This window comes from Salvelinus fontinalis, chromosome 4 (genome assembly GCF_029448725.1).
Source record: "Salvelinus fontinalis isolate EN_2023a chromosome 4, ASM2944872v1, whole genome shotgun sequence".
In the NCBI taxonomy this organism is placed as follows: Eukaryota; Metazoa; Chordata; class Actinopteri; order Salmoniformes; family Salmonidae; genus Salvelinus; species Salvelinus fontinalis.
In genome coordinates, this window is record NC_074668.1 from 38,269,259 (window position 1) to 38,285,241 (window position 15,983).

The 15,983-nt window shown below is 46.2% G+C and overlaps 1 protein-coding gene across 2 annotated transcripts in view; it reads left to right on the forward strand.

The window, feature by feature from the left end:
- The window catches only part of LOC129853727 (clathrin heavy chain 1-like), a 38,595-nt gene extending 23,619 nt beyond the window's left edge, over positions 1 to 14,976 (forward strand). Inside the window, exons 8-33 of one of the 2 annotated variants that reach the window (XM_055920074.1) lie at positions 65 to 265; positions 919 to 1,071; positions 1,389 to 1,511; positions 1,872 to 2,009; positions 2,096 to 2,260; positions 2,739 to 2,919; positions 3,835 to 3,998; positions 4,282 to 4,407; positions 4,577 to 4,719; positions 4,897 to 5,131; positions 5,223 to 5,345; positions 5,808 to 5,953; positions 6,113 to 6,296; positions 6,458 to 6,650; positions 6,898 to 7,055; positions 7,165 to 7,329; positions 7,441 to 7,548; positions 7,682 to 7,849; positions 7,946 to 8,095; positions 8,227 to 8,358; positions 8,486 to 8,596; positions 8,703 to 8,873; positions 9,361 to 9,582; positions 10,145 to 10,171; positions 12,327 to 12,402; positions 12,639 to 14,976. In XM_055920074.1, the coding sequence (XP_055776049.1) occupies positions 65 to 265; positions 919 to 1,071; positions 1,389 to 1,511; positions 1,872 to 2,009; positions 2,096 to 2,260; positions 2,739 to 2,919; positions 3,835 to 3,998; positions 4,282 to 4,407; positions 4,577 to 4,719; positions 4,897 to 5,131; positions 5,223 to 5,345; positions 5,808 to 5,953; positions 6,113 to 6,296; positions 6,458 to 6,650; positions 6,898 to 7,055; positions 7,165 to 7,329; positions 7,441 to 7,548; positions 7,682 to 7,849; positions 7,946 to 8,095; positions 8,227 to 8,358; positions 8,486 to 8,596; positions 8,703 to 8,873; positions 9,361 to 9,582; positions 10,145 to 10,171; positions 12,327 to 12,402; positions 12,639 to 12,754 (3,879 nt within the window). In that variant the 3' untranslated portion in view covers positions 12,755 to 14,976. The remainder of the gene's footprint in view (positions 1 to 64; positions 266 to 918; positions 1,072 to 1,388; positions 1,512 to 1,871; positions 2,010 to 2,095; positions 2,261 to 2,738; positions 2,920 to 3,834; positions 3,999 to 4,281; positions 4,408 to 4,576; positions 4,720 to 4,896; positions 5,132 to 5,222; positions 5,346 to 5,807; positions 5,954 to 6,112; positions 6,297 to 6,457; positions 6,651 to 6,897; positions 7,056 to 7,164; positions 7,330 to 7,440; positions 7,549 to 7,681; positions 7,850 to 7,945; positions 8,096 to 8,226; positions 8,359 to 8,485; positions 8,597 to 8,702; positions 8,874 to 9,360; positions 9,583 to 10,144; positions 10,172 to 12,326; positions 12,403 to 12,638) is intronic. The other variant, XM_055920075.1, reaches the window with a different exon arrangement.
- Positions 14,977 to 15,983: the final 1,007 nt, after the last annotated feature.

Here is a 15,983-nt window from a genome sequence, read left to right on the forward strand (position 1 = left end):
CTTGCTATACACTTAGCAACAATAACATTTAATTACTGCATCTAATCCTCTTTCTCTCCTCCAGGGTATCCTGCGCACAGCGGAGACCATCCGTAAGTTCCAGAGCGTGCCAGCCCAGCCGGGCCAGGCCTCTCCCCTGCTGCAGTACTTTGGCATCCTGCTGGACCAGGGCCAGCTCAACAAGTTTGAGTCTCTGGAGCTGTGCAGGCCCGTGCTACAGCAAGGACGCAAGCAGCTGCTGGAGAAGTGGCTGAAAGAGGACAAGGTAGGACTGACTGGAGATGGAGCAGTGGATTGGGCAGCCTTGTTACTATGCTCACACACACATCAAGACTAAGGCTGTGTGTATGTAAACAGAAGTCCCCCACGGACCTCCCGAGTGGATCAGTGGTCTGAGGCACTGCATCACAGTGCTAGCTGTGCCGCTAGAGATTCTGGTTCAAGTCCAGGCTCTGTCGCAGCCGGCCGCGACCGGGAGACCCATGGGGCGGCGTACAATTTGCCCAGCGTCGTCCGGGTTAGGGGAGAGTCTGGCCGACAGGGATGTCCTTGTCGCATCGCGCACTAGCGACTCCTGTGGCGGGCCAGGCGTAATGCGTACGGTGTTTCCTCCGACACATTGGTGCGGCTGGCTTCCGGGTTAAGAGGGCATTGTGTCAAGAAGCAGTGCGGCTTGGTTGGGTTGTGTTTCGGAGGACGCATGGCTCTCGACCTTCGCCTCTCCCGAGTCCGTACGAGAGTTGTAGCGATGAGACAAGACTGTAACTAGCAATTGGATACCACGAAATTGGGGAGAAAAAAGGGGTAAAAATAAAAACAGTTCCCCCCCTCCATAGTCTGTCAATCGATTCCCTTTGTGCTTGTATATTTACCCTGAAATTGCAGTATAGCTAAAGTTGATGTGTTGCGTGTGTGTAGCTGGAGTGTTGTGAGGAGCTTGGTGACCTGGTTAAGGCAGTAGATCCTACGCTAGCCCTCAGTGTCTACCTCAGGGCCAACGTACCCAGCAAGGTGATCCAGTGCTTTGCTGAGACCGGACAGTTCCAGAAGATAGTGCTCTACGCCAAAAAGGTACACTTCACTCTGAGAATGGATGGACTGTTTTAGTAGTACATTTGATTGATCTGAAGTACCTAGTTTTAAAATGTCAGCTTGCCCATTTGTCTTGTCAGATGACAGCATTATGTGGACTCTCCTCTCTCGCTCTCTCTCTCCCTCCCCTCTTTCTCTCTCTCCACTCTTTCCCCCCCTTACTCTCCCCCTTTTTTCTCTTTCTCTCCCCCTCTTTCCTCCCTCTTTTTTTTCTCTCCCCCCTCTGTTCTCTCCCCCCTCTTCTCCCTCTCTCTCTTTCTCTCTCTCTCTCTTTCTCCCCCTCTTTCCTCTCCTAGGTGGGCTACTCTCCAGACTGGGTGTTTCTGTTGAGGAATGTGATGCGGGTCAGCCCAGACCAGGGTCTACAGTTCTCTCAGATGCTGGTGGCAGATGAGGAGCCCCTGGCCAACATCAACCAGGTAACACACAGCACAGAAACACAGACACACAGGCCAGTGAGGGGCCTCCCCGGTCTGTTATTTTTCCTTTTTAAGGGCATATTAACGTTCCCCTCCTCTTGTCTTAACTGGCTCTGGCTAAAAGTTGCCCACAAGCATAGACCTATGGGCCCTGGCCAAAAGTAGTGCACTGTATAGGGAATATGGTGCGAATTTGGGACATACCCTTAGAATCAGCAGTTTAGAGGTAACTTCATCCTATCTAATCCAGTAATGCACTTCCTTATTCAGCAGGATTATGTCCTTGTGACTCTTGATTACCTCTTTCTCTACTATTATTGGCTGCTAATGTCCCCCCTCTCTCTCTCGTGATTGGTGTAGATAGTGGATGTGTTCATGGAGGGAAGTCTGATCCAGCAGTGTACCTCCTTCCTATTGGATGCTCTGAAGAACAATCAGCCAGCCGAGGGCCACCTACAGACACGCCTACTGGAGATGAACCTCATCCACGCCCCCCAGGTACAAACACACACACCTTTCATAATGTTTGTTGTGTTTCTGTTGGTGCAGTATGTGTTGTAATTGGTGGTTCTGTGTGTATCCAGGTCGCTGACGCGATCCTTGGCAACCAGATGTTTAGTCACTATGACCGTGCCCACATCGCCCAGCTGTGTGAGAAGGCTGGACTGCAACAGAGGGCTCTAGAGCACTACACTGACCTGTTCGACATCAAACGGGCTGTCGTACACACACACCTGCTCAACCCTGAGGTACGTAGGTGTATGTGGGGTGGGTTCAAATGTAACCTCTCTTGTTCTCCTCTCTCTCTCTCTCGCTCTCTCGTGTTATAACCAGCTTCTACCCCCAAGCCATAAGACTCCTGAACAGCTAATCAAAGGGCTACCCAGACCCCTCTTTTACGCTGCTGCTACTCTGTTTATTATCTATGCATAGTCACTAACTCTACCTACATGTACATATTACCTCAACAAACCGGTGCCCCCACACATTGACTCTGTACTGATACCCCCTGTATATAGCCTCGCTTGTTATTTTACTGCTGCTATTTAATTATTTGTTACTTTTATTTTCTATTTTCTACTTATCTATTTTTTTCTAAACCAACAATGCTTTAAGAAGTTAAGGGCTTATAAGTAAGCATTTCACTGTAAGGTTTACACCTGTTGTATTTGGCACATGTGACAAATAAAATTTGATTTGTGTTAACCCTCTCCTCTCTCCTTGTAGTGGCTGGTGAACTTCTTTGGCGCCCTGTCAGTAGAGGACTCAGTAGAGTGTCTTCGGGCCATGTTATCAGCCAACATCCGACAGAACCTTCAGCTGTGTGTCCAGGTGGCATCTAAATACCACGAGCAGCTGGGAACAAACACCCTGGTGGAGCTCTTTGAGTCCTTCAAGAGCTACGAGGGTACGTCTGGGTTTTGCTTCTCTTATGTTTAAAAACGTGTCGGCTTGTGGTCCAGCTATTAGAGCCACAGAACCTGGCACACATGCACAGCTTAGGATGCTAGAGCCTAGGATTGCTAGATCAAATCAAATGTATTTATATAGCCCTTGCATCAGCTGATATCTCAAAGTGCCGTACAGAAACCCAGCCTAAAACCCCAAACAGCAAGCAATGCAGGTGTAGAAGCACGGTGGCTAGGAAAAACTCCCTAGAAAGGCCAAAACCTAAGAAGAAACCTAGAGAGGAACCAGGTTATGAGGGGTGGCCAGTCCTCTTCTGGCTGTGCCGGGTGGAGATTATAACAGAACATGGCCCAAATGTTCATAAATGACCAGCATGGTCAAATAATAATAATCACAGTAGTTGTCGAGGGTGCAGCAAGTCAGCACCTCAGGAGTAAATGTCAGTTGGCTTTTCATAGCCGATCATTCAAAATATCTCTACCCCTCCTGTTGTCTCTAGAGAGTTTAAAACAGCAGGTCTGGGACAGGTAGCACGTCCGGTTAACAGGTCAGGGTTCCATAGCCGCAGGCAGAACAGCTAGAGCCTAGGACGCTAGAGCCTAGGACGCTAGAGCCTAGGACGCTAGAGCCTAGGACGCTAGAGCCTAGGACGCTAGAGCCTAGGACGCTAGAGCCTAGGACGCTAGAGCCTAGGACGCTAGAGCCTAGGACGCTAGAGCCTAGGACGCTAGAGCCTAGGACGCTAGAGCCTAGGACGCTAGAGCCTAGGACGCTAGAGCCTAGGACGCTAGAGCCTAGGACGCTAGAGCCTAGGACGCTAGAGCCTAGGACGCTAGAGTCTAGGCTACCATATGTTTTCACAGGGAAACTAGGAAACCTATTCAATTGTGAAACGGTGTTCTTCCTCTCCCAGGTCTGTTCTACTTCCTGGGCTCCATAGTGAACTTCAGTCAGGACCCTGACGTCCATTTTAAATACATCCAGGCGGCCTGTAAGACAGGGCAGATCAAGGAAGTGGAGCGCATCTGTAGAGAGAGCAACTGTTACGACCCGGACAGGGTCAAGAACTTCCTCAAGGTACGGGGGCTACCCCAGGAGTGTTGGTTAGGTGAATGTTTATTTGTAAGTCGCTCTGGATAAGAGTGCCTGCTAAATAATTAAAATGTTTAAAAACAAATGTTTAGCCTGGAAGACTACAAACCAGGTTCACTAGCTTTCAGTTACATGTAAGATCGGAAGTGACACGAACCAGACTGAATTCTCACCTTTCACAGTTGTTTCATGGGATATCAGCTTCCTTTTGCAAATGTAATGAAATGTAACTATTGATGTTCTGTGTTGCCTCTCTCTCCCCCATCAGGAGGCTAAATTGACAGACCAGCTGCCGTTGATCATAGTGTGTGACCGCTTTGACTTTGTCCATGACCTGGTGCTCTATCTCTACCGCAACACTCTGCAGAAGTACATAGAGATCTACGTTCAGAAGGTAAGATCCGCCTGGCAGTAGGCCCAGTGAGGAACACAGCACTGCAGGGCAGGAAGAGAGGATGAGAGATGTCAAGATACCTTTATTGTTGGTTTTACCGATAAATAGCACTTTTTTGTTGTTGTTGCTGTAATTGCCATAGCCTCGCCTTGACGTGTGTGTACTGTAGGTGAACCCCAGCCGTCTGCCTGTGGTGATAGGAGGTCTGTTGGATGTAGACTGTGCTGAAGACGTCATTAAGAACCTGATCATGGTGGTGAGGGGACAGTTCTCCACTGATGAGCTGGTGGCAGAGGTGGAGAAGAGGAACAGGTACAGACACTTACGCATGTGGTCTCCCAACATTGTCGGCTCCTATTCTTCAAATAGGGAGAACACTTTGTCAGAACTTTCAGGCTTGGCCTTTCCCCCTGTGAGGCAATGCCTCAAAGATCCCAGACAAAATGTTTCACGAGGGTTTCTCAAAAGGAGATTTTGTGTGTGTTCCAGACTGAAGCTGTTGTTGCCGTGGCTTGAGTCTCGTATCCATGAGGGCTGTGAAGAGCCGGCTACCCACAATGCCTTGGCTAAGATCTACATTGACAGTAACAACACCCCGGAGCGCTTCTTGAAGGAGAACACCTTCTACGACAGTGCTGTAGTGGGGAAGTATTGTGAGAAGAGAGACCCCCACCTCGCCTGTGTCGCCTATGAGAGGGGCCAGTGTGACCTGGACCTTATCAAGGTCTGAACACACACACACACCACACCGCACACACCCACGGGAGATGACTATGATGCATTGATTGGTTTGGTTTCATTGTGCTCTGCTGTAGGTGTGCAATGAGAACTCCCTGTTCAAGAGTGAGGCTCGCTACCTGGTCCGACGGAAAGACCCAGAACTATGGGCCAACGTTCTTGAGGAGAACAACCCTTATAGACGCCAACTCATAGACCAGGTAAGTACAATACCCTCTGATAACACTATGTTGGTATCTCCCTGTGTTCTGACGTGTATCTCCCTGTGTTCTGACGTGTATCTCCCTGTGTTCTGACGTGTATCTCCCTGTGTTCTGACCTGTATCTCCCTGTGTTCTGACCTGTATCTCCCTGTGTTCTGACGTGTATCTCCCTGTGTTCTGACCTGTATCTCCCTGTGTTCTGACCTGTATCTCCCTGTGTTCTGACCTGTATCTCCCTGTGTTCTGACCTGTATCTCCCTGTGTTCTGACCTGTATCTCCCTGTGTTCTGACCTGTATCTCCCTGTGTTCTGACCTGTATCTCCCTGTGTTCTGACGTGTATCTCCCTGTGTTCTGACGTGTATCTCCCTGTGTTCTGACGTGTATCTCCCTGTGTTCTGACGTGTATCTCCCTGTGTTCTGACGTGTATCTCCCTGTGTTCTGACTTTTGTTTCCCAGGTGGTGCAGACCGCGCTGTCAGAGACCCAGGACCCAGAGGAGGTGTCTGTGACGGTCAAGGCCTTCATGACAGCTGACCTGCCCAATGAGCTCATCGAACTACTGGAGAAGATTGTACTGGACAACTCAGTCTTCAGCGAGCACCGGTCAGTCACCACGCACACACAAACACTTTTCAAACACTTTACTTGGCCTCGCATTTAAATATGGAGGTTGAAAAGACTCAAATATTTCAAATGTTCTACGAATACCTGTAGTTAGAAGTCTTATCTAGCCTCTGTGTGTCTTCTCTGTTTCTCCCCCAGAAACCTCCAGAACCTGTTGATCCTGACGGCCATCAAGGCAGACCGGACGCGTGTGATGGAGTACGTCAACCGCCTGGACAACTACGACGCCCCCGACATCGCTAACATCGCCATCAGCAACGAGCTCTTCGAGGAGGCTTTCGCCATATTCAAGAAGTTTGACGTCAACACCTCCGCCATTCAGGTTAACAAGAGTCTGAAGATAATGCAAAATATTTAGCTAAACATTGTACCCTGTTTTGTTTCAATGCACCAGCAATACTTTTCTTGACTTTTCTTTCTGCACCTTACAAATATTTTATTTAATTATTTACTTTATTTATTACTGACCAACTGTCTCTCTAGGTCCTGATCGAGCATATCAGTAACCTGGACAGAGCCTATGAGTTTGCAGAGCGTTGTAATGAGGCCGCGGTATGGAGTCAACTGGCCAGAGCCCAGCTCCAGAGAGACCTGGTTAAAGAGGCCATCGATTCCTACATCAAAGCTGACGACCCGTCAGCCTACATGGAGGTGGTCAGCGCTGCCAGCAAGAACAGTAAGACAACACATCACACTGTGTGAGGGACAGAGGAACACGGAAAAGCAAGGAAACTGAGGCAGTAGCGGGGATAAGTCCAACAAGGCAGTAGCGGGGATAAGTCCAACAAGGCAGTAGCGGGGATAAGTCCAACAAGGCAGTAGCGGGGACAAGTCCAAAAAGAGTTCACTTGAAGCCTCCTATGCACTGTATGTGTGTATAATGTATAGAATTTATGGTGTGTGTGTGGTTGTGTGTATTTTAGATAACTGGGAGGACCTGGTGAAGTTCCTTCAGATGGCTCGGAAGAAGGCCAGAGAGTCGTATGTAGAGACAGAGCTCATCTTTGCTCTGGCTAAAACTGGCAGACTGGCCGAACTAGAGGAATTTGTCAGCGGCCCTAACAATGCCCATATACAACAGGTAAATGTGTCAAATATGTACAAAATGCACATTTATCAACATGGAACGTTCTGTTCGCAGAGACCTTTGGTTTCACCTTTGAACTCACCCTCTCGTTCTCCTCCTGCAGGTGGGAGATAGGTGTTATGAAGAAGGGATGTACGATGCTGCCAAGCTGCTGTACAATAACGTGTCCAACTTCGCCCGCCTGGCCTCCACGCTGGTACACCTAGGAGAGTACCAAGCTGCTGTGGACAGCGCCAGGAAAGCCAACAGCACACGCACCTGGAAGGAGGTACATCTAAACATTCTTACACACACATGTTCTGCTGTACGTACGTGTAAGTAATTTGTCGGGTTGTGTATCATGACTTCGCTCGATCTCTCTCTCTCTCTCTCTCTCAAGGTGTGTTGTGCGTGTGTGGATGGGGAAGAGTTTCGATTGGCTCAGATCTGTGGTCTACACATTGTTATCCACGCTGATGAACTGGAGGAGCTCATCAGCTACTACCAGGTAAATCCCCTGAATCACTTTAACCTACTGGTGTCCTCTATAGTTTAGTACCAGGTAAAGGGAATGTTTTCAGATAGTTTAGGTGTCTGTACAGTGTCTGTGGTTAACTCATGTTGGTGTCTGTGTGTATCAGGACCGGGGTTACTACGAGGAGCTGATAGGCCTGTTGGAGGCCGCGTTGGGTTTGGAGCGCGCTCATATGGGCATGTTCACAGAGCTGGCCATCCTCTACTCCAAATTTAACCCCCAGAAGATGAGAGAACACCTGGAACTCTTCTGGTCCCGCGTCAACATCCCTAAGGTGTGTCTCTCTCTAAATAAATAAAACGATTGTAAATATTTATCTTTTCCCCCATATCTGTCTATGTGAACTCACTTCCTGTGGTTGTCCAATCAGGTGCTGCGAGCGGCGGAGCAGTCCCATCTGTGGGCGGAGTTAGTGTTTCTGTATGATAAATATGAGGAATATGACAACGCTGTCCTCACGATGATGTCACACCCTACGGACGCTTGGAAGGAGGTGCAGTTCAAGGACATCATTGCCAAGGTAGCACGACCTCATCGGTCCTCACTCACGAAACAGTTGAAAACCTCACTGAAGGGCTGAAGGGATTCTAACCACAACTGTAGCCACCTCTCTCCGCAAGGAACTTCATTGTGTTGTATGACTCTTTCTAGGTGGCCAATGTGGAGCTGTACTACAAATCCCTTTCCTTTTACCTGGACAACAAACCTCTGCTGATGAATGACCTTCTGACCATACTGTCACCACGGTTAGACCACAGCCGCACGGTCAGCTACTTCACCAAGGTAATCAGTCAAAACACCTGTCATTAAACCCGGAATAGACTGAGAAACATGTTCCCACAATACTACAACCCTGCAAATTTAGCAGCAACGCAAGACCAAATAATATGACGCTTGCGTGGGTCTCCAGGTTAACCAGACGAAGTTGGTAAAGCCTTACCTGAGGTCAGTTCAGAGTCATAACAACAAGGGAGTCAACGAGGCCCTCAATAACCTGCTGACAGAGGAGGAGGACTACCAGGTGAGGGAGTGTGTGTGTGTGTTCTAGTTATGCTCTTATGTTGTTCTATGGCACTATGTGTTGTGGTCTCCAGGAAGCATGACTTGTATGTCTGTTTTGTCCATAGGGTCTGAGGGCGTCTATCGATGCATATGATAACTTTGACACCATTGGTTTGGCCCAGAGACTGGAGAAGCATGAGCTGATTGAGTTCAGACGCATCGCAGCATACCTCTACAAAGGCAACAACCGCTGGAGACAGAGCGTGGAACTCTGCAAGAAGGACAAATTATACAAGGTTAACATTTTTGGGGGATACTAGTTGTTCCTGCCAAACCAGCATCTGGATCCAGACACACTGCTGTGCAAAGTTTTTATTATTTTTATATATTATTTTTTTTACTTGTCTTGCACTGTAAATATTTTCTGGGACCTTTTCACACTTCACTCTACTTTGACTAGAGCCTGATGGGGGCACTGTTTCACGTTGGAGGACAGAAATAGTGAATATTTAGTCAAATGCAACCTGTTGAAATACGTGTCTTTCTTCAGTTTTCTCCTCTGTAGTTTTTCAGCTTTGGAATGATGTAACCACTGGTGCAACATCTGTGAGAATCAAAATGTTCCCGTGTTTCATCATCCACCCATCCATCCATCCACACATCTCTTCCCCTGTCAGTCTGTCTCAAGATGGGATGCTGTATGCTGCAGAGACATGACTTCGGTCTCAAGTCAATCTTTTAATCAAATCAATCAACCCCCCTCTTACTGCGTGTGTTTGGCAGGATGCAATGCTGTACGCTGCTGAGTCTAAGGAAGCTGAGCTGGCTGAGACCCTGTTGCAGTGGTTCCTGGAGGAGGGCAGGAAGGAGTGTTTCGCTGCCTGTCTGTTTGCCTCCTACGACCTGTTGCACCCTGACGTGGTGCTGGAGCTGGCCTGGAGACACAACATCATGGACTTTGCCATGCCATACTTCATCCAAGTCATGAGGGAGTACCTCACCAAGGTCAGTTCTGCTCCAAAAACGGCAAGCACATGTTGTGTCCCTAATGGCACCCTATTCCCGACAGTGCACATCTTCTGACCAGAGCCCTATTGGCCCAGGTCAAAAGTAGTGCACTATATAGAGAATAGGGTGCCATTTGGAACGTACACCAAATCTTAATTTCGGTCGGTGAAAATGTAGTAAGCTAAATAATGGATTTCTTCCTGCTAATTTGACTTACAAGAAGATAAAATTATCTGGAAACCAGAGACGGACAGTTGTCCTTGACCTTTTCTCTGTAGGTATTGTAAAAGCAGACAGGGTTTAGAGAAATACTTTTGGTAATACAAATTAAAATAGTAGAAAGTTTACTTAAATATAGCGATAACGCTCCTGGAGAAAGCATTCACAACTTTATTATTTTGTTTTTCTTCACTTTGTGTTTGTAATTAAGTTAAAACATGAGACACTCTTTAAGTGGGGAAGACAACCATTCCTCTAGAACAATGTCTAGTAATGACACCACTTCCTGTAACCTTTGACCCCAAGATATGTGAGCTCATCTCTGTGGGTTCTCTTCCAGGTTGATGAGGTTGAGGAGAAGGTGACGGTCTCTGGCTCTCTTTATTTATCTCCTTTTTGTTCTGTCTGTTCTGTCTGTTTCCTGTTCTAACATAGACCCTAGGTTTCTGATGTAGACTGAGAATCCTTAACATAGGTCTGGCCAGTCCTGGTCCTTTAGAGTGTCACAGGGGGTGCAGGGTTCTGTTTCAGTCCAGCACCAACCTTTCTAGATTGAAGACTGAATCAGATATGTAAGAGCGGGGCAACAAAAGCTATGCTCACACTCAACCCCCTAGAACCAGGACTGGCCACCCTTGACCTACCCCCCCGGGTCTCTCCTCTCACTGATAATCACAGACTGTTTACTCCTGGTTAACAGGAACACATGATAGAAGATGGAACAGTATGATAGAACAGTAACACATGATAGAAAATGGAACAGTATGATAGAACAGTAACACATGATAGAAGATGGAACAGTATGATAGAACAGTAACACATGATAGAAGATGGAACAGTATGATAGAACAGTAACACATGATAGAAAGTGCTGCACTATAGTCCTCCGCATCAGTAGTAGCCTGAGTGACAATCTGTTTGTTCTACCATGTCAATGCCTTGTCACTTATTTGGCCTGACTAATGACCGCAATGAGCACAAACAGATCTGGGACCAGGCTAGTAGTTAGCAGCTCCAAGACTGCAGTGTCTGCTGGATTCCTATGTCTGCCATTAAACTGATCAGTGAAGAGCAGCATGGAGATGAAGAGCAGCAGACACTTGGCCCTCCCTGGAGGACTGGAGTCGAAGCCCCCTGCTGCAAACACAGTTCTGTCGGAGTATTCTCATGTAGCTTTAACAGCTATGTACAGTACCACCGTAGTGCACAATACCACATTGTGAGAAGCATCCCCTAGCTATACAGCAACTAGCTAGCTATACAGCCACTTGCTAGCTTTACAGTCACTAGCTAGCTCTATAGCCACTAGCTAGCTATACAGCCACAGAGAACCAAACCACCTCTCCCACACACTGGTGTGCATCCCAAATGGCACCCTATTCCCTACATGTGCATCCCAAATGGCACTCTATTCCCTATATAGTGCACTACTGTTGACCAGAGCTGGACAAGTAGTGCACTGTATAGGGAATAGGGTACCATTTGGGTTGCACGCCATTAATTAGCTTATTTATCAGAGGAGGCGCATACTCCCTTGTAGTTGTTTTTTTTGCTGCTGAAATTCTTACCATTCACACTGCCAGTTTATTTTGTAGTTATGACATTCTAATTCTTTAGTTCGTTTTAGTTATTTGTCCATACAGACAAGTCACATCTTCACAGCTATTATTACTCTAAATATAATCACTTTTTGGAATAACTTCGAAATGATTTAATTACGTAACTTTAATACAATAATACACACATTTCTGTTTGACTCTTGAATACATCAGAAACCTTGCTTGATTTGTTTTCTTTAGCCTATATTTGACACTACTGCTCACACTTCTGAAGCACTGCCTACGAAGATCGCTAAACATTTACTTGAGCAAAATTACCTCAACTAGCTTTGGATAAGATAGCAGTTCACAGTTGAAAAAAAAGATGCATGCTCTTAACCAAGCAAAATACTTTTGATAAACTGCTCTAGATAAGTTGGTGAAATATTGCATTTTGTTAGGCAAGGAGGAGTGCCCTGTAGCTGAAGCATGTTATGTTGTGATTGAGGTTTGTCTGTTTTTCTCCTGGACTGGGATGTGTTTCGCGTTTTCTAGGCTTGAATGAAAGTGGAGTGTCAGCATCTTGGCGTGGGCCAGGCTTCTCCACAACACAGAGAATACAAAATTTGCTTCCACAAGCCTTGCTGTATACAGTGCTTCTAGAGTAGTTTAAAGATGCTCCCTCACTTGTAAGGAAAACTGTAGTTTCTCACCAATCCCGCATGGCATCTTCTCTAAGGCATCCTCACTGTAGAAATAGATACTAGTCTATAAAGTCTGATATTGAAAGGTGAAGTATAATATTATGCATATTGTTGTCTTCATGACAAGTTAACATCGCCAATAAAATATTAGCAGAATGTATCTCTGTAGAACGTTAATTGACAAATAATTTACAACGCCACAGTTTTATTATAGTGAGCCCACCCATTAGGCGACTGACTGGCTTTTCTCTCTGACCTCTGTCTGACCCTTTGTTCTCAGGTGGACAAACTGGAGGAGTCAGAAAGCCAAAGGAAGACTGAGGAAGAAGTCACAGAACCCACCCCCATAGTTTTCGGTAGGCTCCGTAATGCAATTTATATGATATATTCCAAATCTCAAACTCCCTCTTGTCCTTCTAGCCCATTAAAAGGCTTGGTTAAATGAGTAAGGGAATCTGAATGGAATGCTAGAAAGACAGCTGTTTATTATCTGTATGTTTAACTCTGTGTGTGTGTGTGTGTGTGTGTGTGTGTGTGTGTGTGTGTGTGTGTGTGTGTGTGTGTGTGTGTGTGTGTGTGTGTGTGTGTGTAGGTCAGCAGCTGATGTTGACGGCAGGCTCGGCTCCAGTGGCTCCCCAGCCCGGATACCCAGGAGGCTACGGCTACGCTGCCCCAGGCTACTCCCCCCAGCCCCCCTACAACATGTAGACCACCTCTACCCCACCCAGCCTCCCTACAACATGTAGACCACCTCTACACCACCCAGCCCCCCTAAAACATGTAGACCACCTCTACCCCACCCAGCCTCCCTACAACATGTAGACCACCTCTACACCACCCAGCCCCCCTAAAACATGTAGACCACCTCTACCCCACCCAGCCTCCCTACAACATGTAGACCACCTCTACCCCACCCAGACCCCCTACAACATGTAGACCACCTCTACCCCACCCAGACCCCCTACAACATGTAGACCACCTCTACCCCACCCAGACCCCCTACAACATGTAGACCACCTCTACCCCACCCAGCCCCCCTGGGCTACAGTAAGGCTGCGTCCCAAATGACACCCTATTCCCAGTATAGTGAACTACTTTTGAGCAGGGTCCATATGACTCTGGTCTAAAGTAGTGCAGTATATATAGGCTATATGGTGTCGATTGGGATGCAGATCATGTAGACCTTAAGGTCCCAATAATTCTACCTGGAGCTTCTAACACGCTCCCCTCGGCCAACCTCAGGCCCCGACCTGAACCACACTTACCCTGCACTGGGATACAGATACAGCTTGCTTATGGATTCTATATGTATTCCCTGCCTTGACACCCCTGATACTCCTAATCTCACTACTCTGAGACACACCTAGCCCACCTATGGACACTACTATCCCCCACACCCAAATCTCTCAACTGAAAAGACCTCCTCTCGCTCCTCACCTCTTACTCCCACTTCCTCTTGCTCCCCCTCTCCCTCCAATGGAATACAGCAAGACTAAGTGACCCCTCTACTTAGGCTGAACCGACCAGCCCACCCGCCATTCACCACGCACCGCATGACAACAGCGCTTAGCTCCTAGAGAAAATAACTAATAAGACGTCGCTAATGTACAGTACACCTCTCTGTCCAGGTATTCTATTACTGTTCTATAGACTGTATCAACTGTGTCAACCATAGAACAGCTTTTTTTTTTTATCCTAATGTTTTTCTAGAGATTATAATACAGCACTGATGGTACAGAGACTTTGTTACTGAGGAGCCAGAGAGGGAGCGGGTGAAGGGGGAGCAGCACCGAGTGCCCCCACCCTCTCCTAAGCACTGCTAGGCCTTATACAGGAGGAGGTTTCAAATTTGAGTCATTGTTTATGTTTGTTTCAAGACTGTTTCTGTGCAATATAGATCTTAACAGGTACCATGTGTTGGAGATACAGTACTATATGGACTAGGAATACTAGTTACTTGGGTTATGGTGTACTGTCTGTGTGTAGTTTGTCAAGCATGTAGGGATCTGTTGACAACACCAAGACTGGGAAGGTTTGCGCTGTTCCTTCTCTTCTCTAGAGTCGTATTATCTGATAATAACCAAGTCAAGATGGACGTTGGGTCTCTCCACTACACTGTGATGTACGCTACAGGATCCCACAGCTCTGGTTGTTGATGATGTGAAACATAACTGCGATATGCTGATGTCTGTGCATGTGCTGCCAAACATATAATGCTGTAACAATGCAACCAGGAGCACAATTTCCATGTTACACATATACCAAGTATTACCTATGTTGTGTTCAAAACTAAACAAATGTATTTTGAAGCCTTTTACTGTCTCACCATTGACAACAACTAACAGAATGGTGAAGAAAATCAAATGTTACACAGAGAATGAAAACATACTAGAGGAATAGAACTCGTATGTAATCCCTGTACCAGTGGTTCAGAGTTAACAATTAATGTACTGAAAAAAACAGTGTATAATTTAAGATATGTTGCGATACTTAAATAATCAAATAAGTCCATTATGGAATAAAATAGTGTATTGTCTATAGTGCATTGTTGTAGTCTTAAGCATTATTATGATACTTTTTTTCAAAGAAAATTACAAAATACAAAAAGAGCAGAATACAAACATAAACTATTCAGCATGATTGCTTGCAGCAGCCATCATCCTGGGGTTCGTTTTCTTCCTGTTCAAGTAGAACCTGTCTGGTAAATGTTCTGGAAAACTATCGCTAGGGTTTATGGGTAAATCTGGCCTCGTGCATCCGGACAGACGGCCATGTCCACTGTTGTCCATTGGACCCTGAGCTGTGCCGCGACATTGTAAAAACGTTGGATTGGGGTTTTGTAGGAAAACTAAATCTAAACTGTGTACAAGCACTACCGTATCTGCACAAGTCATGGTCTCTGAAGGATAATAAAGTTTACACACACATTATCTGTCTGTGATCATTTCACGATGCTCATAGTAGTAACTAGAGGGAACTTGGGTGTCTATTTGGTAATAGGTGTTTGCATTGTTGTACTATCAACCCTGGGTTTTACTAAAAACCTTTGGTCATAAAGCCGACAACACTGTCAGACAGTCACAATGGTTAATCTCAGCTAATGACACTGTCCAGGCTGTTGATTAAAAAATGTTTTAATTGTTATGCGTCCTTATGATGAAGGTTTTAAGTCAAGTGTTTGCATTGTCACCTTATTCCATTCAAATCTGACTCACTGACTTGGTCAGTTTACAGGTCATTCACAAACTTCCTTGATCAGGTTTGGTGTTTTTTTTCCTCCACTTCCTTCTATGATGTTCCTTCTAAGACGTCAGTTCCACATCTACGCTGAACAAAAATCTAAATGCAACATGTGAAGTGTTGGTTTCATGAGCTAAATAAAAAAAAATCCCGGAAATGTTCCATACTCACAAAAGCTTATTTCTCTAAAATGTTGTGCACAAATTTGTTTACATCCCTATTGGTGAGCATTTCTCCTTTGCCAGGATAAATCCATCCACCTGACATGTGTGGCATATCAAGAAGCTAATTAAACGGCATGATTATTACACAGGTGCACCTTGTGCTGGGGACAATAAAAGGCCACTTTAAAATGTACAGTTTTGTCACACAAAACAACGCCAAAAATATCTCAAGTTTTGAGGGAGCGTGCAATTGGCATGCTGACTGCAGGAATGTCCACCAGAGCTGTTGCCAGAGAATTTCTCTACCATAAGCTGCCTCCGTTGTTTTAGAGAATTTGGCAGTACGTCCAACCGGCCTCACAACCGCAAACTAAATGTAACCACTCCAGCCCAGGACCTCCACATCAATCAATCAAATGTATTTATAAAGCCCTTTTTACATCAGCATATGTCACAAAGTGCTATACAGAAACCCAGCCTAAAATCCTGAACAGCAAACAATGCAAATTTAGAAGCACGGGGGCTCCCCAGTG